Source organism: Podarcis liolepis, assembly GCF_965112155.1.
Source record: "Podarcis liolepis genome assembly, chromosome: 2".
Lineage (NCBI taxonomy): Eukaryota > Metazoa > Chordata > Lepidosauria > Squamata > Lacertidae > Podarcis > Podarcis liolepis.
In genome coordinates, this window is record NC_139555.1 from 111,349,690 (window position 1) to 111,376,305 (window position 26,616).

The 26,616-nt window shown below is 48.8% G+C and overlaps 1 protein-coding gene across 1 annotated transcript in view; it reads right to left on the reverse strand.

Annotated features, from left to right (window-relative positions):
* Positions 1–939: 939 nt before the first annotated feature.
* LOC310701388 (carnitine O-acetyltransferase-like) overlaps positions 940–26,616 on the reverse strand; it is a 36,529-nt gene continuing 10,852 nt past the window's right edge. The window contains exons 4-14 of the mRNA XM_083492173.1: positions 15,942–15,995; positions 14,506–14,671; positions 13,934–14,108; positions 12,435–12,613; positions 10,537–10,637; positions 9,326–9,445; positions 7,223–7,345; positions 5,708–5,843; positions 4,166–4,228; positions 2,883–3,020; positions 940–1,463 (exon numbers count right to left, since the gene is read on the reverse strand). Coding sequence (XP_083348299.1) covers positions 1,236–1,463; positions 2,883–3,020; positions 4,166–4,228; positions 5,708–5,843; positions 7,223–7,345; positions 9,326–9,445; positions 10,537–10,637; positions 12,435–12,613; positions 13,934–14,108; positions 14,506–14,671; positions 15,942–15,995 — 1,483 coding nt within the window. The 3' untranslated portion in view covers positions 940–1,235. The remainder of the gene's footprint in view (positions 1,464–2,882; positions 3,021–4,165; positions 4,229–5,707; positions 5,844–7,222; positions 7,346–9,325; positions 9,446–10,536; positions 10,638–12,434; positions 12,614–13,933; positions 14,109–14,505; positions 14,672–15,941; positions 15,996–26,616) is intronic.

The window sequence follows — 26,616 nt, forward strand, 5'->3', positions numbered from 1 at the left end:
CAGAGCAACGGGAGCTCACCCTGTCACAGGGATTCGAACCGCCGACCTGATCGGCAAGCCCAAGAGGCTCAGTGATTTAGACCACAGCACCACCCGCGTCCCTGTAATCCTATAGAGTGGTACCTCGGGTTAAGTACTTAATTCGTTGCAGAGGTCCATTCTTAAGCTGAAACTGTTCTTAACCTGAGGCATGCTTTCGCTAATGGGGCCGCCTCCCACTGGTGTGCGATTTTCATTCTTATCCTGGGAGTTCTTAACCTGGAGCAACCACTTCCTGGTTAGCGGAGTTTGTAACCCGAAGCGTCTGTAACCTGAGGTACCACTGTAATCCACTTATGACACATAGGCCACATCTCCACTATCCCTTTTTAAAAGAGTCATAGCACATTAAACATCCTTGGGTTTGCGAAGGGTGCTGAAAATGATTAGGAGACCCCCTATTGCCCTCCCGCAGATACAATTCCCAGAATTCACTATAAAGAGAGACTTGTGTATTAAACCACTCTAGAAATTTGAGCTCTGAGGAGAGGAATTGGGGGTTGCTCAAGAGTTGCACCACCTTTGTGAAACTTGCTGGTTAACACTTGCTAAAGAGAGAGGTGGCACAAGAACCTGCTTGAAGAAAACTGCCCGTTAAGAAGCTGTGAAGAATTACTGTCAGCACGGCAGCTGGAGAAACCACAACATGCTCCGTTAGATTTCGAGAAGACGGAGATACAAAATGTGTTCAGATGACTTGCGTGGCAATAAGCATCCTTTGAGGAGACACTTTTCCCTTGAGAAATGGATCCCGGTATACAGAGATAGGAAAATGGGCCCAGAGAGGAGGGACTTGCCCTGTGAGCCTACAGATCTGTTTCTTCAACTCCACTGAACCGCACCATGCATGTGTGTCCGCCATGTTCTTTTTCATTCCTCCCCAAACATGAAAGACAAGCATTTTCCTGAAAGAACCATTTATTTCATTATTCCACATGGAAATAAATTAGATTTGGCTTCGAATTAAGACTGTGTAGAAAAAAAGAAAGCTGTTTTCCCCCCCCCCTGGAGTGATACAAAGGGAATTCTGGATAAGGAAAGGCTAGAGGATAACAAGCTTTGGCACAAAGGGGTGGTAGAGCACAGATTTTTTGGCCTGAGGTGTTTGGAATTATGGGTGGTAAGCGTTGGCCTGAGGCTGAGAGGATCTTCTCTCGGGTCCAAGGTGAGGAAGCGTCGAGGTACGGAGTGTCTTCTCAAGGTTGCCTTTGCTCGCTCCCAACTCCCCAGTTCCCCAGCAAAGCTCCCACATCATCCAGGGCCTTCTGGATGCTACCAGCCAGATGCTCAGCATTGGTCTCCTGGCAACAATTGAAGGCAGTAACAGCAAAGTTAACATGGGTAGGCAGAGGGTTGTAGCAGACAGCGTAGCCGTCGGGGACCAGTGGCCCATAGCACATCACACAATCCGTGCGGGCAGCTACCTGAGGGAGAAAAAATAAAATGTGATCAGCAGATCGTCACCATCCCTTGTTAATTCTTTCTCTTTAAAGTATTGGCTGTTTTTTCCACATTAAGATAATAATAATAGTAATAACAGTAATAATAATAATTTATTATTTATACCCCGCCCATCTGGCTGGGTTTCCCCAGCCACTCTGGGCGGCTTCCAACAGAACAATAAAATACAATAACCTATTCAACATTAAAAGTTTCCCTAAACAGGGCTGCCTTCAGATGTCTTCTAAAAGTCTGGTAATTGTTTATCTCTTTGACATCTGGTGGGAGGGTGTTCCACAGGGCGGGTGCCCCTACCGAGAAGGCCCTCTGCCTGGTTCCCTGTAACTTGGCTTCTCTCAGTGAGGGAACCGCCAGGAGGCCCTCGGTGCTGGACCTCAGTGTCTGGGCAGAACGATGGGGGTGGAGAGGTTCCTTCAGGTATACTGAACCGAGGAATGACATAAACAACAATATTCCACAAACCACAAAGGAAGTAAAACAAAAAAAGGTCTTCACCAGTAAGCACCAGCCTCAGAAGCAACACACTGATTCATAAGTCTGTCTGGTGGAACAAGCATGTTTTTTCCACTTGGGGCAGGAAAAGTCTTGTGTCGGAGGAGCACCAGATTCAAATTCTCACTCAGCCATGAATGAAGCTAACTAGGTGATGTTTGACCACTTTCTCTCAACTGGACCTTCTTCACAATATTGGTTAGAGTAAGAGGAGGAAGGAAAGAGAATCTCGAGCTCCATAACGAAAAGGTATGACTAAATTGTAATAAGAATTGGGGTGGGGTGTTTTTTAAGGGATGTTGCTTGTCAGGCCTCCTGGGAAGAGCATCCCACAATCATGGTGCCATCACTGACGAGGCCCCGCTCCGCACACCCACAGATTCTAAGAATGAAACCCAGAGCAGAATTTCTCCAGAAGGCCTTGGCAACCAAGGAGGTTCACGTGTGAGGAGACGCTTTAAAAGTCACCACACAAGGGCCACGGCTCCGTGGTACGACACATATTTTTCATGCAAAAGGTCCCAGGTTGAATCCTTAGCCTCTCTGGGTAGGGTTGGGACAGAGGCCACTTTGAAACCTTGGAGGGCCACTGCCAGTCAGTGTAGACCAGTGTTTCCCAAACTTGGGCCTCCAGCTGTTTTTGGACTACAACTCCCATCATCCCTAGCTAGCAGGACCAGTGGTCAGGGATGATGGGAACCACTGGACTGTTGACCAATGGTGAATATATACCACTTATTTTTTTTAAAAAAGGAAATTGCTATACATAAGTATTTTTATAAATAAATGTCATTGGGACATATAATTAGGGACTCAGAGAGGATGAACAGAAGACGTAAAGGACTCTGAGCTTGAGCTACACAGGAATGTGGAGGCCTAGCAGGCTCTACCTGTCCCGTGGAGAGTTTCCAGTGAGACGCCACAGCGTAGGAAGTGTCCATGAAAAGCTCCGGCACCCGGAAGCCATCGGCAATGGCCTCCAGCTTCATTCCCAGCAAATGGCGGTCGATGCCTTGCCCAGCCAGAGCCTGCAAGAGAATCAGAGGACAGAGGGTTTCTCACTGCTCTATGGGAAGCAGACTTCGTGACGCTGCTGTTCCAAGGCACCCCCAAAGCTTGCACGCGTTCCGGACACAGCTAGAGAAGAAAGGCTGGGCTTGCTTATCCAACAATGGTGTACAGTTATATTTCTATAGCTTGATACCTGTGGGCTCTTGTTTTCTTAAAAAAGGAGCCTAGACTCAGGACAAGGCAAACCATGGTTTTCCTCCGCACTTTCCTTGGTGTTGCAATACTTGTGCTCTGTCACTACGGGCTGCTATTGTGCTGTTTGTTCCACCCACCTAAAAACAGCTTCTCCTGTAACCACCACCATGTCATCACAGGGTGTCAAGAGGAGCTTTAAATATATCTAAGATGTCACAGTTGGAGATTCACAACCTACAATCTTTGGGAAAGGGTGCGGAGAAGAAATCAAACCACAAAAACAGCACAGGCAAAATAATTTAAACGCACTTCCTGTAGCACTGTGGAGCTGGTCTAAATTCCTTTCCCCTTTGCTCCCACCCACCAAACCTTTTTGTTCTTTTCAAATACTGTAAGAAGGGATCTAGTCAAAGATTGACTGTTTCACCTATTTACGCCCTAATTGTCACCTGCAGTTCCTCAGGGCTCAGGCCTACACGTAACAGCGTTTTCTTTTCTTTTTTAATACACACAAAATCAGGCCTTCTTTCACTCAGCACCAGATTAGTTCCCAACAAGAAACACACTTTATGTGTTTTTAAAGAAAGAATCCTGCTGCCATTTTGACTTGTAGCAGAATTCCCAACAATGAGCTTCCCATTCGTTACCAACAGGAAGACACAAGTCCTACAGAACTCCTCACAGAGTCCCTTGTTTGTTGGTTACATTTTTAAAAATCTCACTTTTCATACGATTTGTGTATCCAACTGCTGCTCACATCAATTAGAGAGAGAAAGAGAGAGCATGCGTGGCAACGGGCTTGCAAGCTAAATAAAAATACAAGTCACACAAAGAGAAGGAAAGGGTCAGGAAAAAAGTAGAGAGGGGAAATTAGTCATTCAAAGCGAGCTGTAAAAGTAGGCATGAAGTGCTTCCTGTGTCTATCCTTTATGCAACCAAGCCACTCCTGTACAGGGGGTTTTGTTACCTGCTCTGTGAGGCTGCTGTGAACCTCGACTGCTTTCTTCAGCAAAGACAATCTTTCCGGAGCCTAGTGTGCAGAAGAGGAGGAAATGGATCACAGATGGAGGGCAGGAAGTTCCAAGTCTCTCTCACACAAATAATAATAATAATAATAATAATAATAATAATAATAATAATAATAGGTGGTATTTGCCTATTGACATTATCATTACAGTGGTACCTCAGGTTAAGAACTTAATTCGTTCTGGAGGTCCGTTCTTAACCTGAAACTGTTCTTAACCTGAGGTACCACTTTAGCTAATGGGGCTTCCCGCTGCCGCCGCGCCGCTATTTCTGTTCTCATCCTGAAGCGAAGTTCTTAACCTGAGGTAATATTTCTGGGTTAGCGGAGTCTGTAATCTGAAGCATCTGTAACCCGAATTACCACTGTATTTATTACTAGGTTATACTCAGAACAGACCAACCCTGAAATTAATGAATATAACTAAGTTAGGTCTATTCATTTGAATACGTCTGCTCTGTATAAAAGGGATGCAGGTGGCGTTGTGGGTTAAACCACAGAGCCTAGGACTTTCCGATCAGAAGGTCAGTGGTTTGAATCCCCGTGACGGGTGAGCTCCCGTTGCTCGGTCCCAGCTCCTGCCAACCTAGCAGTTCGAAAGCACATCAAAGTGCAAGTAGATAAATAGGTACCACTCCGGCGGGAAGGTAAACGGCGTTTCCGTGTGCTGCTCTGGTTCGCCTGAAGCGGCTTAGTCATGCTGGCCACATGACCCGGAAGCGGTACGCCGGCTCCCTCAGCCAATAAAGTGAGATGAACGCCGCAACCCCAGAGTCGGTCACGACTGGACCTAATGGTCAGGGGTCCCTTTACCTTTTTACTCTGTATAAAATTTAGTTGAATATACCATCCAATGCTTTAGATTTATTATCCGCCCTTCACCATGAAGTCGCAGGGTGGCTTACAACAATAAAAACAACAACACAATTCACAAAATAAATTGTAGTCAAGAGAATAGACTGGGACCTAAATATAGAGGTATCTTGGATGTCGAAGGTCAGGGGTGAAGAGGGGCGTCTTTTGCAAAACTGTGTATGGTTTTTACTGTGTTTCTATATTTTGTTGTGAGGCTGCCTAAAGTGGAAGGTACACATGATATTTTTTTATTTTTATTATTATTACTACTACATAACGAAGGTGTCAGATGCACCTCTGGGGGTGGGGATTCCACAACTTGGGGTCTGCCGCAGAGAATGCTCTCTTTCTAAGCCAACTCCCCAAATTCAAGGCAGTGGGATCGCCTGATAACCCATCCCTCTTTGCAGGGAACTCTGGGAATTATAGCTCTGTGGTTCTCTCTCTGAGAGGGCCGGAAGCCATGACCATTGATGATGCGTTATATAATAGGGCTTGAAATGAATGGTTTGAGTGTGGCCTAGTCTCCCAGGTCCTGGTTCAACACTCTAGCTGCAATTCATCATATCCAAAGTTAGTGCGGTCGACTCTTGTCCTTTCAAGCCTCCTTAGGAAGCAGGGGCTGGATACCTGACAGTCGTTGTCAGCCATAGCTCGGACAAAGGCCAGCGCGGCAGAGGTAGTGGAGCGAATGGTCTCCGTCCGGCCGCGGTGGAAGCGACGGAGAGAGGCCGACTCGGCGGTTGCGCACAGCTCCCCATGTGCCCTAAGGAAGGCACAGCAGTCAGGCACAAAGACACAAACAGACAGCCCTTCTGCGCAATGCACACAGCCTGCCCTTCCTCAGATGAGCAATTCCACATACCGTATTTTTCGCTCCATAAGACACACTTTTTCCCTCCTGAAAATTAAGGGGAAATGTGTGTGCGTCTTATTGAGCGAATGCAGGGGGGAGGTAGGCAGGAAAAGCCCCCAAGAGCCACACGCGAGCTCTTGCAGACTTTTCTCCAGGAGGGAGAAGGGACTGACGAAGCCAGTCAGTCCCTTTTTCCTCCTCGTAGAAAAGCCCGCAGGAGCCACACGCTCCTTAAAGGGTGTGGGCTTTTGCAGGGGGTGGGGATTCTGTGGGAGGTGGGGCTTCTGCAGGGAGAGGCTGTGCGCGGCTAAGGAAGCCGAGACAGCGAGCAGGATCCATCCCGCTCGCTCTCTTGGCCTCTGCCATAGCCGCGCGCAACCTCTCTGGCGGCTAAGGAAGCGAGCGGGGTCTCGGCTTCATTAGCTGCGTACAGCCTTTCCCGGCCGGAGAGGCTGCGCGTGGCTATGGCAGAGGCCAAGAGAGCGAGCGGGATGGATCCTGCTCGCTGTCTTGGCTTCTTTGCTCTTTGGGGGTGAGGGCAGGGGGGACCCGGGCTTCCCGGGCTTCCCAGGCAGCCCCGAGATGCTCTGGGAGAAGCGGACAGGCTTCATATTTTTTTCTTGATTTCCCCCTCTAAAAACTAGGTGTGCCTTATGGAGCGAAAAATACGGTACACAAAAGCACGTTCTTTCGTTTAGCCTTAACTGGTCTGATGCCAACTTGCACCTATTCCTGGAAAAAAACAGGACAGCGCCTTCCATTTAACATTCCCTAAAGCCGGCTTCACTCCTGGATAGCTCAAGTCGGTCTGAGCATGGTGCTGATCATGCCAAGATTGCAGGATCGATCCCTGTTTGAGACAGCTAGTAGGGACTAGATGAACCTCAAGGGTCCCCTTCCAGCTCTACAATTCTATAATTCTACCTGTCAAGGGACATGGGTGGCGCTGTGGGTTAAACCACAAAGCCTAGGACTTGCCGATCAGAAGGTCGGCGGTTCGAATCCCTGTGACAGGTGAGCTCCTGTTGCTCCTGCCCTGCTCCTGCCAACTTAGCAGTTCTAAAGCACCTCAAAGTGCAAGTAGATCAATAGGTACTGCTCCGGCAGGAAGGTGCACTGCTCTGGTTCGCCAGAAGTGGTTTAGTCATGCCGGCCACATGACCCGGAAGCTGTACTCCGGCTCCCTCGGCCAATAAAGCGAGATGAGCGCCGCAACCCTCGAGTTGGCCATGACTGGACCTAATGGTCAGGGGTCCCTTTACCTTTACCTGTCAAGGCAGTCACCTCACCTGTAATAGGCTAGCTGCAGTGCCACCTGCAGGACAGAGTCTGGGCTCAGCCTAAGGCGTTTGAGAAGCTCCTTGCCAAACCCGCAGTAAGTGAAACAGCTGATGTCGAGGTCGGTGATGAGACTGTGATAAAAGAGAAAAGGGAGGCAGACTGATTAGACAACAACCCTCAGCTGCAGCTTACAGCCTGCCTGCCTGACCACACCCCCCCTTGCTATGCCAGAAACTATGTACCTTATCCTACCATCTTCCAAGGCCAGCTTAAATGCCACAGTGCAGCATGGTAGAATCTTCACCCAGTGCAAAATTCCGCTGCTAGAATTCTGCGTCAGTCGTGCTGTTTCTGTGCCCAGAGCTGACAGGGTTTCTGGTAAAGGTAAAGGGGCCCCTGACCATTAGGTCCAGTCGTGGCCGATTCTGGGGTTACGGCGCTCATCTCGCTTTACTGGCCGAGGGAGCCGGTATACAGCTTCCAGGTCATGTGGCCAGCATAACTAAGCCGCTTCTGTCGAACCAGAGCAGCGCACGGAAACACCGTTTACCTTCCCACCGGAGTGGTACCTATTTATCTACTTGCACTTTGACATGCTTTCGAACTGCTAGGTTGGCAGGAGCAGGGACCGAGCAATGGGAGCTCACCCCATCGCAGGGATTCAAACCGCTGACCTTCTGATCGGCAAGTCCTAGGCTCTGTGGTTTAACCCACAGCGCCACCCGTGTCCCTAGGGTTTCTGGTACTAAACTTCAAAGCTCTGAACCCTTTGGGACCAGGTTTTGCCTATAGCAGCCCAGGACCCTGAGAGCCACTGCTATCCAGACAACACAATGCTGGGAGACTAGATGGACAACAATCGGACATGGGAATGACCCAAAATGATCAAAGGGTATGTGCGAATTTTTGGGGGGGGGGAGGCAAGTAAGCGGGGTGGGGAGGGAAGGGAGATGTCAATAGGAAGGTGTTTTTTGCCCCTTTCTCATAACATTAGAATTCAGAATCATCCGAGGGAGCTGAATGTAGGATGATTCAGGGGGGGGGGGGGGAAATAGTTTTTCCACACAGCACATGGTTCAACAATGGTAGTTGCTCCCACAAAAGGCAGCGATAGCCAAGTTGGACGGCTTGGAAAGAGGATCAGACAAATTCATGGAGGGTAAGGCTATCTCCCTCATTGCGAGAAGTGAGGTTACAGGGAACCAGACAGAGGGCCTTCTCGGTAGTGGCGCCCGCCCTGTGGAACGCCCTCCCTTCAGATGTGAAGGAAATAAGCAGCTATCTTATCTTTAAAAGACATCTGAAGGCAGCCCTGTTTAGGGAAGTATTTCATATTTAATGCTGTATTGTTTGTAACACTCGATTGGAAGCCGCCCAGAGTGGCTGGGGAAACTCAGCCAGATGTTAAATAGTAAATTATTATTATAGCCATGATTTTATTTTTTTGATTTTATTTATTTAATTTATATACTGCCCTATACCCGGAGGTCTTAGGCTATGATAAACCACCTTCTGAATACTGGCGAGAGCACTGTTGCGCTCAGCTCCTGCCTGTGAGCTTCCCACGGGCATTTGTTTGGTGTCTTTCAAAACAGGATGGCAGACTAGATAGGCTTTTGGCCTAATCCAGCCGTGGATTCTTCTGTTCTCGTGGAAGAGGGCTGCTTCCTGTGTTCCCAAGAGGCCTCTGTTGCTCATCTCTGGTAAGTTGCAGCTTCCCATGTGCTGCCTTTCATATGCAAATGGAGGTGGCGGACAGGAAACAGAGGGACACATTGTACAGCGCCAGCCTCCCTCGCTCCGGCTTAACCTCATCTCAACTGTCCCTAAAAAACATCTGTTTGGTACAAAAGAACACTCTGCTCCCCTTGCGACAGCCAGGTCTCTGCGACTCGGAGAAACAAGAATCACTGTGATCTTCTTCCCTGGGCTGTGGCAGGGAGCTCTGAATGAAAACCCAGCGCAAGGAGCAAGACGGACCTGGTTTTCACACTGGGAAACGCTCAAGAACGAGACCACACCATTGTCTCCAATTTGGCTGTGGTTCTCCTCCTCCTGCCCAAATCCCACTCTGATTGTGACACCACTCTCAAACACACACACACACTCACATGTCCAGGTTCTGTTTGGCGTGTTCGATGTCGCGTTTGATTTCTGGAGTGAAACAGAAGTAGAGCTTTTTGGGCAACTGCAGAGGTATCAGTGGGGCACGGACTGGGACAGGATCTTTGCTGGCATTTGGGGAGCAGGGAGAGAGAGAGAGAGAGGAAAAAATGCATTAAAAAGAAAGCAATGGGTTAAAGACCCACGTTTGTTTGTCTCCCTACGGCAAGGGAGACAAACTCCTGATATTGTTGGGACTTCAGATCCCATCAGCATCCCAGGAGAAGTTCAGTTCACATTATGAATACAAGCACCGTCAATGACATCTTAAATTCAGCATATAGGGTACTATAAACCTTCCAAATATCCAGACTGGTATCCACACAAAACTGATGTCTATATGAAGTATGTTCAAATGTAGCCAGGACTGTGAGTTCCTCAGATCATTGCATAATGGACAAAAAAAAATAGTTTAAAAAAGATTTTCTCAAAACAGGAAGTTCCAACTCCCATCTTTCGTCTGCCTCCCAGTGTTGACGAACACAGGAAGTCCTCCCCTTGCACAGGGCAGCTTTCGACAAAAGAGGAACCAGTGCTGGGCATGCAATATTTATTCATTTTCATATGAAACTCAAGAGCTGCCCTCTGAGGACCCTTAAACAATCTCCCCCAGTTTTTCTGTTTTTACTTCCAGACCTTTACATCTCTAGCAGTGCACCTCCCTACTCCTGCTATATATTGTTTTGTTGTTGTTTAGTTGTGTCCGACTCTCCGTGACCCCATGGACCAGAGCACGCCAGGCACTCCTGTCTTCCTGCTATATAGGCAGTGATCCCCCTTCATGGATCACTGCCTTGCCATGGCAAAGGGGCTTGAAAAACTCAGAGAAGCTATGAACTATGCCAAGCAGGGCACCCAAGATGGACAGGTCATAGTGGAGAGTTTTGACCAAACGTGATTCACCTGGAGCAGGAACCGGCAAGCCACTCCAGTATCCCTGCCAAGAAAGCTCCACGGACAAAGACTGCTATATATTAAGGCTCCTAAACTCCCTCACAGTAATTTTTAAGAGAGCTTGAGCACCTAACATCCTAAGAACAATTTTTTAAAACAGAAATATGCTTGTCTCTTCCTCAGCATCGCCATTGCACAAAGCCTTCTCCTGGGCCTGAATCTGACGAGCGCCACATCCCTTCCGCGCTCCTGGTGAGGGCATTACCAGTAGTCAAGGACGTGGTCTATGATGGTGGCGATTGGTGGTCCTTCAGCAACGGCTTGTTCATAAAGCACCCCACAGGAGCCATCTTCTCCCACAATAAACTGGGAGAACGGGGTGGGGAGCAAGAGAAGGCAAACATGTGGAAAGAAAAGACAAAGAGAGAGAGGGTGTGATAGACAGAAAGGACTTACGAGAGCTTCCATCTTGAAACAGAGGCAAGCAACCTCTTCCCCCTTGGGATGTTTCCGGACTACAATTCCCATCATCCCTGACCACTGGCCTTGCTGCTTGGGGTTGATGAAAGTCAGGGTCCAACAACAACTGCAAGGCCAGGTTTCTTCTCCTTTGCTCAATCAGTCACAACAGGCAATTTTTATCACCTACATTGTCAACGCCTATTTTGGACCCTGGCCTTGCCCACCCCTGGTACACAGTCCAGATAAGGTTTCCTACAAGGGCTGAAAAAGTTTCCCCACCCCTGGGATAAAGAATAGGCAAAGGTAAAGGACCCCTGGCAGTTCAGTCCAGCCGCGAACGACTCTGGGGTTGCGGTGCTCATCTCGCTTTACTGGCCGAGGGAGCTGACGTTTGTCCGCAGACAGTTTTTCCGGGTCATGTGGCCAGCATGACTAAGCCGCTTCTGGCGAAACCAGAGCAGTGCACGGAAACGCCGTTTACGTTCTCGCTGGAGCGGTACCTATTGATCTACTTGCACTTTGACGTGCTTTCGAAATGCTAGGTGGGCAGGAGCAGGGACCGAGCAATGGGAGCTCACCCTGTCGCAGGGATTTGAACCGCCGACCTTCTGATCGGCAAGTCCTAAGCTCTGTGGTTTAACCCACAGCGCCACCCGCGTCCCTAATGGAAGGATAGAAAAGCATTAAATAAATAAGTGTGGTGACACCAAGCGGAAACAGTGTAGTACACCTTTAAAAAGGTTTGGGTTTCCTCATACCAAACCGCTCTGGCCATGCATCTGACTGGCTATATTTCCCCATAAGAACCACAAAAGCAACGATCCAATTATTTCCTGCTTGCTTCTGCATTTATTTAAGTACAGCCTTTGCTTAGGGTGTCTCCAAACTGCCGAGTATTTTGCAGGAGAGAGCCAAGCGCACACAGGAGGGCAACCCAGTCAGATGAGCAGGGTAATAATAATAATAATAATAATAATAATGGAATAGGACGTCCCTATTTTCATCAGAGTGGGACGCAGGTGGCGCTGTGGGTTAAACCACAGAGCCTAGGACTTGCCAATCAGAAGGTCGGCGGTTCGAATCCCCGTGATGGGGTGAGCTCTCGTTGTTTGGTCCCTGCTCCTGCCAACCTAGCAGTTCGAAAGCACATCAAAGTGCAAGTAGATCAATAGGTACCACTCCGGCGGGAAGGTAAACGCTGTTTCCGTGCGCTGCTCTGGTTCGCCAGAAGCGGCTTAGTCATGCTGGCCACATGACCCGGAAGCTGTACGCCGGCTCCCTCGGCCAATAAAGCGAGATGAGCGCCACAACCCCAGAGTCGGCCACGACTGGACCTAATGGTCAGGGGTCCCTTTACCTTTATTTTCATTGGAGAAATATTGTGTGTGCCATTTCCAAGATTCTTTGGAGGAAGCCACGACCGGGATGATACTGCTTTTAATGTACAGTGCAGAAGGAGCCTTAGTTGCTTCCCTCCCTCTCCAAAAAAAGCACGACAAAAATAATGCTACCCTTTTATGTGGCGCCCTATAAATGCTCTGCCTTGTGAGCCCTTCCCTACCTGAACCAAGACATGGGGGTGGCGGGGGGGGGAGAGAGACCCCCACTTTCCAAACACCTCTAGTCTGACCTCAGCGGCGGTGCCTCCTCCAGGCTTTCAAAAAGGAGTAGCCCCCCCCTTTACCCTGAAGTCGTCCTCACCTGCAGAGTCTTGTCGAACCAGCGATTGCCGCTATTTGAGTAGCTGCCTCCGCCATGTAGCATCTGTGCCGCCAGGCGGCTGCTCGCTAGCGCATCCGAGACTTTCAGGACGGGAGCATCCAAGCAGACGGTGAAGAGGCTGCGCTGAATGGCACGGGCCGAATCCCGGTTCAGCTTGTCTGGTGGCAAGGAGGGAGAGGAAAGCGAAACACGAAGGTTATGCCAGCCTTGCGGTGCAGCAGAGAAGGAGCGTTGCGCTCACAAGCTGACCAATGCATTGTTTTGAAGAAGCTGTCCACCAGAGAGCGCTCTCTATGCTGGCCTGGTGTAGACATCAATGCTTGACCCCGGGCTAACTTTCTTAGCCTCCATAGTTAAGCGTTAACACTGGGGAGGTGTTGGAAAACTGGATTAAGAGCACGCTGTGAGTGACTCCCTGGTCCTGAATGGGGCAACTGTGATAAAGGACCAGGTGCGCAGCCTGGGAGTCATTTTGGACTCACAGCTGTCCATGGAGGCGCAGGTCAATTCTGTGTCCAGGGCAGCTGTCTACCAGCTCCATCTAGAGCCAGTGTGGTGTAGTGGTTAAGAGCGGTAGACTCGTAATCTGGTGAACCGGGTTCATGTCTCCGCTCCTCCACATGCAGCTGCCTTGGGCTAGTCACACTTCTTTGAAGTCTCTCAGCCCCACTCACCTCACAGAGTGTTTGTTGTGGGGGAGGAAGGGAAAGGAGAATCTTAGCCACTTTGAGACTCCTTCGGGTAGTGATAAAGCGGGATATCAAATCCAAACTCTTCTTCTTCATCTGGTACGCAGGCTGAGACCCTATCTGCCCGCAGACTGTCTCGCCAGAGTGGTGCATGCTCTAGTTATTTCCCGCTTGTACTACTGCAATGCGCTCTATGTGGGGCTACCTTTGAAGGTGACCCAGAAACTACAACTAATACAGAATGCGGCAGCTGGACTGGTGACAGGCAGTAGCCACCAAGACCACATAACACCGGTCCTGAAAGACCTACATTGGCTCCCAGTACGTTTCCGAGCACAATTCAAAGTGTTGGTGCTGACCTTTAAAGCCCTAAGCAGCCTTGGCCCAGTATACCTGAAGGAGCGTCTCCACCCCCATCGTTCAGCCCAGACAATGAGGTCCAGCGCCGAGGGCCTTCTGGCAGTTCCCTCACTGCGAGATGTGAGTTTACAGGGAACCAGGCAGAGGGCCTTCTCGGTAGTGGCGCCTGCCCTGTGGAACGCCCTCCCATCAGATGTCAAGGAAATAAACAGCTATCTGACTTTTAGAAGACACCTGAAGGCAGTCCTGTTTAGGAAAGTTTTTAATGTTTGATGTTTTATTGTGTTTTTAATATTCTGTTGGGAGCCGCCCAGAGTGGCTGAGGAAACCAGCCAGATGGGCAGGGTGTTAATAATAATAATAATAATAATAATAATAATAATTCTATAGCTGACCCAGTCTCCTTACAGCATGCACACACACAGATACCTCTCATGAGAGTGGTGTAGGCCTGTCCCCACGTGTGTCGGTGGTCACTAGTCAGCACTCCCAGGGGCTCCTTATCGGTCTTCCAAGACTGCGCACGGATTCGCTGGAGCTGCCAGTGCAGCTGGTCGACGGTGAGAGGCGTCCCGTCGCTGTTGTACACTTCAAGTTGGAAGAACTGCAGGAAGCATAAAAAGCACCGTCTTGTAGTAAGGTTTAAGCTTACTGGGAAACAGTATAAACAGTGGTACCTCAGGTTACAGACGCTTCAGGTTACAGACGCTTCAGGTTACAGACTCCGCTAACCCGGAAGTAGTATCTCGGGTTAAGAACTTTATTTCAGGATGAGAACAGAAATCACGCGGCGGCAGCGGGAGGCCCCATTAGCTAAAGTGGTGCTTCAGGTTAAGAACAGTTTCAGGTTAAGAACAGCCTCCCGCTGCTGCCACGTGATTTCTGTTCTCATCCTGAAGCAAAGTTCTTAACCTGAGGTACTATTTCTGGGTTAGCGGAGTCTGTAACCTGAAGCGTCTGTAACCCAAGGTACCACTGTATAGCGAGACAGCGATAGTTACCTGGAAGTTGCGGACTACCGTGATGTACGTGGGCGGTCTTCGGCCGGGCGGAGGCAGCAAGACGGAATCGTGTTTAGGCCCTGGAAGTCTGCACGAGGCAAAGATGCGGGAATATTGCTCCATACAGAGAGGGTAGCCTCGGGAATATTCGACTAACAGGGTCTGGCTGGCATGAAGGGGGGAAAGGGGGATAAACAAGTCAATGCCCTTCAAATCTCAATCTGTAAGGTCGCTGCTGCTGCTTTGGGCAGTAGAGGTGATATGGGGCGTGTTTTAGGCAAGGCAGTCCACAAAAGCTTATGCCACAATATACGCATTACCCTTTATCGTCACATATATGCTCTTGAGGACCACTTCTTATTTTATTTAACAAATTTATAGAGTGTTTCACAGCAGAAAGCCGCCAAGTTGAAACACCAAGTTCCAAAAGGCCGTTCTGGAAAACTCTAAAAAAGATACAGCTTTCTTTAAAAGTTCTAAAAACAACAGAACATTTTTTTTCTTTCAGCTATACAGTTGCTCCATAAATGACTGGGTCACCCCTCGGGGAAACGCTTTTTTCAACAAAAATGTCTTCAGTAGTCACCTAAATATCGAAATGCCTAATTTCAGCTGGTAACCGATTCCAGAGGGTTGGAGTTGCAACACTAAAAGCCCCCCCTCTTTTGCTGCATACGAAGCTCACCTCTGAGACACGGAGTACTCTCAGCAGCACCACATTATTAGGAGCAGTTTCCAGGCAGGGATGTACGGGGCAAGGCAATCCCCGAGATACCCAGGTCTCAAGCTGTTTGGGCTTTAAATGTTAAAAGGACCTCAAGGAACTGACCCAGCTCTGCAATCATCCTCTGAGGACCTTTTATGTGTGCCTCCTCTGTGAGAGGTCTGGAGGGTGGCAACACGAGAACAGGGCCTTTTCTGCAGTGGCTCCCCGCTTGAGGAATCCTCTCTCTAGGGAGGCTCGGCTGGTGCCATCATTATATATCTTTAGGTGCCAGGCAAAAACTTCCCTCTAGAACCAGGCCTTTGGACTTAGTTTAAAGTTTAATCTGTGGCCTTTTAGAAGCGGGCAAGATGCTTTTAAAGTATTTCTCCTCCCCTTGGTTTTAATTTATCTAAGTGAGGTTTTGGTTTGTCTGTTTGTTTGTTTGCCTGGTTGTACAGCCGAGGTACTAAATTCTTCTGGGTTAAGCCCAAGGGAAGCCCCACATTGAGTATGTTGCAGTAATCCAGTCCTGAGGTTGCCAGTGTCAAGTCCACAGTGGCAACAGCCATAGCTGTCTCATGCACACCCAATAGCGCCCTGAAACAGTAGACTCTCCTCTCACACACACACACCTGAAGATACCCTATGTTTACATCTCACACCAGCAGGTTGTGTCCTGCATGTGACACTCTCTCTGCACTTCCTGATTATGCCAGTCCAGAATACTCACTGGTCAATCTTTGCCTTGAAATCCAACACGCCAGCAATGAGTTTTGCAGCAAACCTACATGAAGGAGAGATAAAAAAAACCCAGGTTAAATGCTCCATAGAGAAACCTCCAGCTCCAGTATTCATGCACCACGGGTCCTGGGCTGCACAATACCCCTTAAACACGCTAAAATAGATTCCCTACTTAATAAAATCATTGCCTTTGTTATTCTGACCGACAAACCAAAAGGGGAAAAGACTGAGGAAGAAAGCTTCCAAGTTATCAGGAGCTCTCCATCAAGCTAAGTTGGGGATGCTTATTATTTTTATACCTGTTAGAAAAAGTAATTATTTTTCAGTGTGAGAGTGAAACTTTTTTCAGCAAACTTTTTCAGCAGAGGGTCGGTCCACTGTCCCTCAGACCTTGTGGAGGGCCGGACTATATTTTGGGGGGGGGGGTTAACGAATTCCTATGCCCCAGAGATGAATTTTAAATAAAAGGACACATTCTACTCATGTAAAAACATGCCGATTACTGGAATGTCCGCGGGCCGGATTGAGAAGGCGATTGGGCCAGATTCGGCCCCCGGGCCTTAGTTTGCCCACCCATGGAATGAAGCATGCCTCCAGTTATAATTCAGGAGCAGGGAAGTGTGATTCAGATCTAGAAAGTTTGGGAAACAAAGTTTATATGCGCTTTATGCACAACCACAGTGGACGCTTGGGTTGTGAACATGATCCGTGCAGGAGGCACGTTCGCAACCCACAACGTTCACAACCCACAGCGCTGCATCTGCGCCTGTTAAAATTCGACGCTTCTGCGCATGCGCAAAGAGCGATTTAGGACTTCTGTGCATGTGCCGAAACCCAGAAGAAACCTGTTCCGGTACTTCCAGGTTTGGCACAGTGCACAACCCAAAAACACGCAACCCGAAGCGTCTGTAACCCGAAGTATGACTGTATGTGTTTCAGAGCTTCAAAGAGCAGAATCACACTTTCCTTCAAAACTCACCAGAAGAGTGAGGAAAATTGTTGTTTTTAATACACATACAGTGGTGCCTCGCAAGACGAAAAGAATCCGTTCTGTGATTCTCTTCATCTAGCGGTTTTTTTGTCTTGCGAAGCAAGCCCATTGACGGATTAGCGGATTAGCGCTATTAGCGGCTTTTAGTGGCTTTTAGCGGCTTATCTGCTGATCGGATCAGCTGATAGGCGGCTTAGCAGCTTAGAAAAAGGGGGGAAAGGGGGGGAACCAGCAGGAACTCGCAAGACATTGTCGTCTTGCGAAGCAAGCCCATAGGAAATTCGTTTTGCGAAGCACCTCCAAAACGGAAAACTCTTTCGTCTAGCGAGTTTTCCGTCTTGCGAGGCATTCGTCTTGCGGGGCACCACTGTACTCAAAATACACAGAGATTTTTTGAGCACCCTTCTGAACAAAGAGAGACATTTTTAAGGACTGTATTTATACCTTACTTTTCAAGGGGGTAAAGCCTTTACTGATCAGCTCACAACATAGCTGAGCTACTATAAATACAACTTAAAACCCATGTACCTTTTCAGTCTCTCTTTAGAATTTTGAATTTAACGATTCAATTAGGAATAATTACTACATTGCCCAGGTAATGTTTAATTGTGGTGTTGTAAATTTCACAAAACTATAATTATGCTAAATACAAAAGAGAGGGTTGATAGCACCAGATCAGAACCAAGACTCCTTGATCAGAAGTCAAATACCAGAAAACAGGTTTTTAATCACTAAGAAATCTATGTAAGGGCACCAGATATGCCCCATATCTTTCTATAAACAGGTCTCTTTACATCATAAATTAAGTCCTACTACCATTTTGCACAGGCTTGATCTGCAGTCAAACTCTCTACCACTGAGCTAAATGTGGAGAAGCCATCTCTGTGCCACCACTGATCTTATTTTACACCACTGTTTATTAAATCCATGTTACCCACCACAAGGTATTGGAGAAAGCAGGATGGTGGCAAACCAGAAACAAATTCCTCTAAAAAGAGGGGGCACCCGGACTTGAACCAGGGACCTCTTGATCTGCAGTCAAATGCTCTACCGCTGAGCTATACCCCCGGCACATAGACATGTCCGCCCAGCAAGCCTTCTTATGGATACTGGTTTTGCCGCATAGTTCTCCTACTGTGTACTTATGACTAATGGCTTTAAATGCTCTACCTACAGGAAACTTTGATCTTCTTCTGTCTTATTGTTATTGTTGTTTAGTCATTTAGTCATGTACGACTCTTCGTGACCCCCTGGACCAGAGCATGCCAGGCACTCCTGTCTTCCACTGCCTCCCGCAGTTTGGTCAAACTCATGCTGGTAGCTTCGAGAACACTGTCCAACCATCTCGTCCTCTGTCGTCTCCTTCTCCTTGTGCCCTCCATCTTTCCCAACATCAGGGTCTTTTCCAGGGAGTCTTCTCTTCTCATGAGGTGGCCAAAGTATTGGAGCCTCAGCTTCACTCTTCTGTATATATCAAAATTGTAAGGATGTCATCAAGCTGCAGTTTGTATAGCCAACCAGCAGAGGGCCACACAAACTGCAGTGTGATAACAAGAGCAGGTGGGCAGCTCAGGCTGTCAGGGTGTAGCCCAGGCAAGACACAGAGGAACAGGCAGGACGGACTGAGGCTGCTGTTGCCGCCTGCCTCACAGCCACAGAAATTGATAGGCAAAAACCTCTGGGTCATGAAATGCAGGCTTCCTTCTCTTGGCAGTAGGGGCAATGAAGGTGTAAAAGGTAAAGGTAAAGGGACCCCTGACCATTAGTTCCAGTCGTGGCCAACTCTGGGGTTGCGGCGCTCATCTTGCTTTATTGGCCGAGGGAGCCGGCGTACAGCTTCCGGGTCATGTGGCCAGCATGACTAAGCCGCTTCTGGCAAACCAGAGCAGCGCACAGAAACGCCGTATACCTTTCCACCGGAGCGGTACCTATTTATCTACTTGCACTTTGACGTGCTTTCGAACTGCTAGGTTGGCAGGAGCAGGGACCGAGCAACGGGAGCTCACCCCGTCGCGGGGATTCGAACCGCCAACCTTCTGATCGGCAAGTCCTAGGCTCTGTGGTTTAACCCACAGCGCCCCCCGCGTCCCTAATGAAGGTGAGACGTCATTAGATGCTGGTTGTGGGGCATGCAGGAAGCTTGACATTATCTGTGTGGTGGCAAGACCGTCAGATTGGTCTATGCCACATGCCCGCTTTTGGTCAATAGCAGCAATCTGCGGTGTTGGAAAGTAAACAAGAGTAATGGAGCTTGCCCTGAACTGCCTCAGCAGCTACTACGGCATGTCAGAAGATGTCTGGTAGAAAGGGTGAACTATGGATATGGAAAGTTGGTGAGGTGTAAAAGGAGGGGAATTTGCAAGGGGTGGTGGGTTTTGTTGACACTTCCATTCCACCTTAAGGAACATACATGGGATTGTAACGTGTCACATGTCTGTTTTCATTCCAGCATAGTATGCTGGGAACTTCCATTGTGTGTATAGCTTTTGCTTTTGTTTCTCTCTAAGACGACCTGTTTCTTTGTCCTGATTTATGATTAATAAATTTGTAGTTGCAGTATGCTTCCACAAGCCTCACGCCTATTCTGTGTGCGCAGTTCTATCTGCTAATAGTGTGCCGTGGCTTTGAAGCCTGGGTCTCTGATTTAAGTCGGAGCAGAGGCAATGGTCTTCGAACTGGGAAGACTGGAAGGAGACGGTCCAGCTGGGGCTAGCCAGCTGGCGTCCCGGCCCTCTGCATGCCGACAGGTTTGGCAGGGTGTAGTGGATGGGTGGGGATGGTGAGCAATGCGAGCAGGGGCACAGTCTCAGTTACATCGTATTCCACTAAACCTACCTATGCGTTTTCCCATTACAAACTATTGGGGAAAACAAGCAGCTGGCAACACCTGGAAATACATTCCTCTAAAAAAGAGGGGGCACCCGGACTTGAACCAGGGACCTCTTGATCTGCAGTCAAATGCTCTACCGCTGAGCTATACCCCCAGCACTTAGGCATGTCTGCCCAGGAAGCCTTCTTATGGATACTGGTTTTGCCGCATAGTTCTCCTACTGTGTACTTATGACTAATGGCTTTAAATGCTCTACCTACAGGGAACTCTGATCTTCTTCTGTCTTAGTATATATCAAAATTGTAAGGATGTCATCAGGCTGCAGTTTGTATGGCCACCAGCAGAGAGCCACACAAACTGCAGTGTGAAAACAAGAGCAAGTGGGCAGCTCTGGCAGGCTGTTGGGGTGTAGCCCAGGCAAGACACAGCGGAATAGGCAGGACAGACTGAGGCTGCTGCTGCTGCCTGCCTCACAGCTTTCTCCATTCCTCTCTTCCTCTGCCAGCAGCAGTGGCATGTAGTGAAAAGAGGAAGGTCTAAGCTGCGCCATGCTCCCCCTGCTACCACAACTGGTGGGGTAGGGAGAGGACCCCCCCCCCCCACTGCCACAGAAATTGATAGGGGAAAACCTCTGGATTGTGAATTGCAGGCTTCCTTCTCTCGGTAGTAGGGGCAATGAAGGGGAGAAGTCACTGAATGCTGGTTGTGGGGCATACAGGGAACTTGATATATCTGTGTGGTGGCAAGACTGTTGGATTGATCTATGCCACATGCCCGCTTTTGGTCAAGAGCAGCAATCTGCGGTGTTGGAAAGTAGACAGAGTAATGGAGCTTGCCCTGAACTGACTCAGCAGCAACTGCGGCATGTCAGAAGATGGCTGGTAGATTGGGTGAACTATGATCACTGCAGATGGTGACAGAAGTCACGAAATTAAAAGACGCCTGCTTCTTGGGAGAAACCTAGATTGGGAGATGACAAAGGTAGACAGCATCTTATAAAGCAGAGACATCACCTTGCCAACAAAGGTCCGTATAGTTAAAGCTATGGTTTTCCCAATAGTGAAGTATGGAAGTGAGAGCTGGACCATAAAGAAGGCTGATCGCCAAAGAACTGATGCTTTTGAATTCTGGTGCTGGAGGAGACTCTTGAGAGTCCCATGGACTGCAAGAAGATCAAACCTATCCATTCTTAAGGAGATCAGCCCTGAGTGCTCACTGGAAGGACAGATCGTGAAGCTGAGGCTCCAGTACCTTGGCCACCTCATGAGAATAGAAGACTCCCCGGAAAAGACCCTGATGTTGGGAAAGATGGAGGGCACAAGGAGAAGGGGACGACAGAGGACGAGATGGTTGGACAGTGTTCTTGAAGATACAAACATGAGTTTGACCAAACTGCGGGAGGCAGTGGAAGACAGGAGTGCCTGGCGTGCTCTGGTCCATGGGGTCACGAAGAGTCGGACACGACTAAACGAGTAAACAAAACAAATGGATATGGAATGCTGGTGAGGTGTAAAAGGAGGGGAATTTGCAAGGGGTGGCGGGTTGTGTTGACACTTCCATTCCACCTTAAGGAACAGACATGGGATTGTTACGTGTCACATGTCTGTTTACATTCCAGCACAGTATGCTGGGAACTTCCTTTGTGTGTATAGCTTTTGCTTTTGTTTCTCTCTGAGACGACATGAGAGAGAGAGAGACGACATGTTTCTTTGTTCTGATTTATGATTAATAAATCTGTAGTTGTAGTATGCTTCCACAAGCCTCACGCCTATTCTGTGTGCGCAGTTCTATCTGCTCATAGTGTGCCCTGGCTTTGAAGCCCGGGTCGCTTATTTATGTCGGAGCAGAGGCGATGGTCTTCGCACCAGGAAGACTGGAAGGAGACTGTCCAGCCAGGGCTAGCCAGCTGGCCTCCCAGCCATCTGCACACCGACAGGTTTTGGAGGGGTAGTGGATGGGTGGGGAGGGTGAGCAATGCGAGCAGGGGCACAGTCTCAGTTACATTGTATTCCACTAAACCTATCTATGAGGTTTCCCATTACAAGCTATTGCAGAAAACAAGGTGCTGGCAACACCTGGAAATACATTCCTCTAAAAAAAGAGGGGGCACCCGGACTTGAACCAGGGACCTCTTGATCTGCAGTCAAATGCTCTACCGCTGAGCTATACCCCCGGCACACAGGCATGTCTGCCCAGGAAGCCTTCTTATGGATACCAGTTTTGCCACATAGTTCTCTATCATGTACTTTCGACTAATGGTTTTAAACGCCCTACCTACAGGCAACTCATTCCACCTCAAGCTTTCTACTGAGTAATAACCTCCCGCAAATCTCTGTCTTGCAAAGTGTTCTAGAGCAGAGTCAGCTAACACGGAGGTCGCAACTTTAAACCCAACAACAATCCCCTGCAAAATGATTATTACATATGAGAACACTACCTGCCTGCACTTCTTCTGGTGGCACATGGCTGCTGGGGAAGATCAGTAAAGGCGGGCAATTTTATTTTTTTTAACCACCACTAATCTTTTTTCATAGTACTGTATATAGTAAAATTGTAAGGATGTCACCACGCTGCAATTTGAATGGTCACCAACAGGTGGCCCCATGAACTGCAGTGTGAAAAGAGGACAGGAAGCTGGTAGCTGAGGGAGGCAGACAAGATTAAGCACTGTCTCAAATTCCTCCTGTCACTGGTGGGGAGGAGAGGAACGAAGGGGAGATAGAAATTCTCCCCTTTGTCCTCCTGCCCTGCTGCTGTTGGAAGCAAGAGAAAAAAGCCTGCCATTTAATACACAGGCTTCTTTCTTTCAGCCGTGGGGGGAATGAGCATGAGACACCACTTCCCTACACTGTGCTGCTGCCTATTGATCAAATGCTCATGCTACCATGCAATGCGCCAAGATCCGTGCCACCTCTCCCTCTCAGGAAACAGCAGTGGCCTGTAATGATGGGAAGCTGGGAGAGCAAGGCTGTACTTCCTCACCAGCCCCTTTAAAAAATGGGGTCACATCTGGGTCTGGAGCAATGTGCACAGCCGCGCACATTTTGGACGCGCATAAAATGGTTGCAACCTCTATTTCCTTAAACCCGTCTACCAGGTTACCCACCACAAGCTATTAGAGAAAGTGAGGAGGTGGCAAACCAGAAATAAATTCCTCTAAAAAGAGGGGGCACCCGGACTTGAACCAGGGACCTCTTGATCTGCAGTCAAATGCTCTACCGCTGAGCTATACCCCCAGCACATAAGCATGTCTGGCCAGGAAACCTTCTTATGGATACCAGTTTTGCCACATAGTTCTCTACCATGTACTTTCAACTAATGGCTTTAAACGCCCTACCTACAGGCAACTCACTCCACATCAAGCTTTCTACTGAGGGATAACCTCCTGCAAATCTCTGTGTTGCAAAGTGTTCTGGAGCAGAGTCAGCTCACACGGAGGTCGCAGCTTTAAGCCCAACAACAATCCCCTGCAAACTGATTATTGCATATGAGAACACTACCTGCACTTCTTCTAGTGGCACATGGCTGGGGAAGATCAGTAAAGGCGGGCATATAGAGATAGATAGATAGATAGATAGATAGATAGATAGATAGATAGAGATAGATATAACTACCACTGTTCTTTTTTCGTAGTATATAATAAAATTGTAAGGATGTCACCACGCTGCAATTTGAATGGTCACCAACAGGTGGCCCCATGAACTGCAGTGTGAGAAGAGGACAGGATGCCAGCAGCTGAGGGAGGCAGACAAGGGAAAGAGGTGTCTCACATTCCTCCTGCCACTGCTGGGGAGGAGAGGAATGAAGGGGAGATGGTAATGCAATGCTGGGAAGCTGGGAGAGCAAGGCAGAACCAGCTGCACTTCCTCACCAGCCCCTTTTTAAAATGGGGGTGTGTCACATCTGGGTTTGGATCAATGTGCATTGTCACACACATTTCGGATGCGCATAAAATGGTTGCAGCCTCTATTTCCTTAAACCCGTCTACCAGGTTACCCACCACAAGCTATTGGAGAAAGTGAAGAGGTGGCAAACCAGAAACAAATTCCTCTAAAAGGAGGGGGCACCCGGACTTGAACCAGGGACCTCTTGATCTGCAGTCAAATGCTCTACCGCTGAGCTATACCCCCCGGCACATAGACATGTCTGCTTAGGATGCCTTCTTATGGATACTGGTTTTGCCACATAGTTTTTACCATGTACTTACGACTAATGATTTTAAATACTCTGCCTACAGGAAACACTGGTCCCATCATTTTTTCTACAGAGGAACAACCTGCTGCTAATTTCTGGGTTCTTGAGCAGAGTCAGATCACATAATGCACTAGCTATTTCTTTGGGGCCACCATCCCCTTGCAAACTGAGATTACGTCTGAGAAAAACAGCTTGAACACCCTGTATCTGCACATGGCGGAGGAAGATCAGTAAAGGTGAGGAAACCATATAATAAAAATGTAAGGATGTTGTCACATTGCAGTTTGTATGGTCACTGATAGATGGCCACACTAACTGCAGTGTGACAACAGAACAGCAAGCTGGCAGCTCAGGAGCAAGGAGCAGAGAGCATGGTGACAAAGGGAATCTGATGCGCTTGCCACCATGCAATGCACTGAGCACTGCGCACCTTCCCCTTTTGGTAAGAAGCGGGAGTCTGCGATGTTGGGAAGGCAGGAGAACAGCTGAGCCCCACCTGCCACTAAAAAGAGGGGGCACCCGGACTTGAACCAGGGACCTCTTGATCTGCAGTCAAATGCTCTACCGCTGAGCTATACCCCCGGCACATAGACATGTTTGCCCAGGAAGCGTTCTTATGGATACGGGTTTTGCCACATTGTTCTCTGCTGTGTACTTACGACTAATGGTTTTAATTGCTCCACCTATAGGCAACTTTTGCCACATCATCATTTTTTTTCCTGCTGAGCAACCACCTCCTGCAAATCTCAGCGTTGCAAAAGGTTGTTGAGCACATAGTCAACTCATGCAGAGTCCTGGCCCAGCCATCATCTGCTTGCAGGCTGAGAGGACACCTGTGAAAAATACCTACACTTCCTATTGTTGCACAAGGCAGGGAAAGATGAGTAAAGTTGGGGAAATCACCTTTCTACCATCACTGATCTTCCTGTTCTACATCAAATTTCATTAAAAGCATCTCCCATGTTACCCACCACAAGTTATTGGAGAAAGCAGGATGGTGGCAAACCAGAAACAAATTCCTCTAAAAAGAGGGGGCACCCGGACTTGAACCAGGGACCTCTTGATCTGCAGTCAAATGCTCTACCGCTGAGCTATACCCCCGGCACATAGACACATCTGCCCAGGAAGCCTTCTTATGGATACTGGTTTTGCCACATAGTTCTCCTCCTGTGTACTTATGACTAACCACTGCAAACATTATACCTAGCAGGCAGTGCTTCCACATCAATCTGTGCATTGCAAAGGGTTTCTGGAGCAGCCTGGTGGCCTCCAGATGTTTAGAACGTCCAACTCTCATCAGTCCAAACAGCTGGAGGACACAGCTAGTCTATGTGTTCGGAACCTTGAGGCTGGACTACTGTAATGTGCTCAATGTGGGGCTGACCTTTGGCCTGTCTCAAAAGCTCTGGCTGGTGCAGAATGCGGTGGCTGAGTTGCTGAAGGAACATCTGACCAACACCGTGTGACAGCGTTGTTAAAGCATCTGCACTGGCTGCTCATCTAATACCGAGCCAGGTTCGAGGTCCTTGGATTAATTTACAAAGCCCTGAAAAACATACAGTGGAAGCTCGGATTGCGAACATGATCCGTGCGGGATGCGCGTTTGCAACCCGCAGCATTCACAACCCGCAGCTGCACATCTGTGCACACACGGGTTGTGATTTGGCGCTTCTGCGCATGTGCGCCCGCCGAAACCCGGAAGTAACTCATTCCGGTACTTCTGGGTTTCAGCAGTCCGTAACCCAAAAAAACACAACCTGAAGCGTCTGTAACCCGAAGTATGACTGTACGTCCTGGGTACCTTAATCTCTAAATTCCAGCTCAATCCCTGAGATCATCTGCCAGAGCATCACTGGTTGTTCCCTGAGATGGCAAATCTCATTTGACAACAGAGAGGTAAAGGTAAAGGGACCCCTGACCATTAGGTCCAGTCGTGGCCGACTCTGGGGTTGCGGCGCTCATCTCGCTTTATTGGCTGAAGGAGCCGGAGTACAGCTTCCAGGCCATGGGGCCAGCATGACTAAGCCGCTTCTGGCGAACCAGAGCAGCGCACGGAAACGCCGTTTACCTTCCCGACGGAACGGTTCCTATTTATCTACTTGCACTTTGACATGCTTTTGAACTGCTAGGTTGGCAGGAGCAGGGACCGAGCAACGGGAGCTCACCCCATCGCGGGGATTCGAACCGCCAACCTTCTGATCAGCTAGTCCTAGGCTCTGTGGTTTAACCCACAGCGCCACCCACGTCCCCCGACAACAGGGAACTGAGCCTTTAATGTCATACAATACTAGAACTGTAGAATTGGAAAGGACCTCCAAGGTTCATCTAGTAAAAGGTAAAGGACCCCTGGACGGTTAAGTCCAGTCAAAGGTGACTAAGAGGTTGTGGCGCTCTTCTCGCTTTCAGGTCGAGGGAGCCGGCGTTTGTCCACAAACAGCTCTCCAGGGCATGAGGCCAGCAGGACTAAACCGCTTCTGGCGCAACAGAACACTGTGACGGAAGCCAGAGTGCGCAGAAACACAGTTTACCTTCCTGCCGCGGTGGTACCTATTTATCTACTTGCACTGGTGTGCTTTCGAACTGCTAGGTTGGCAGGAGCAGGGACAGAGCAACGGGAGCTCACCTCGTTGTGGGGATTCGAACCGCCAA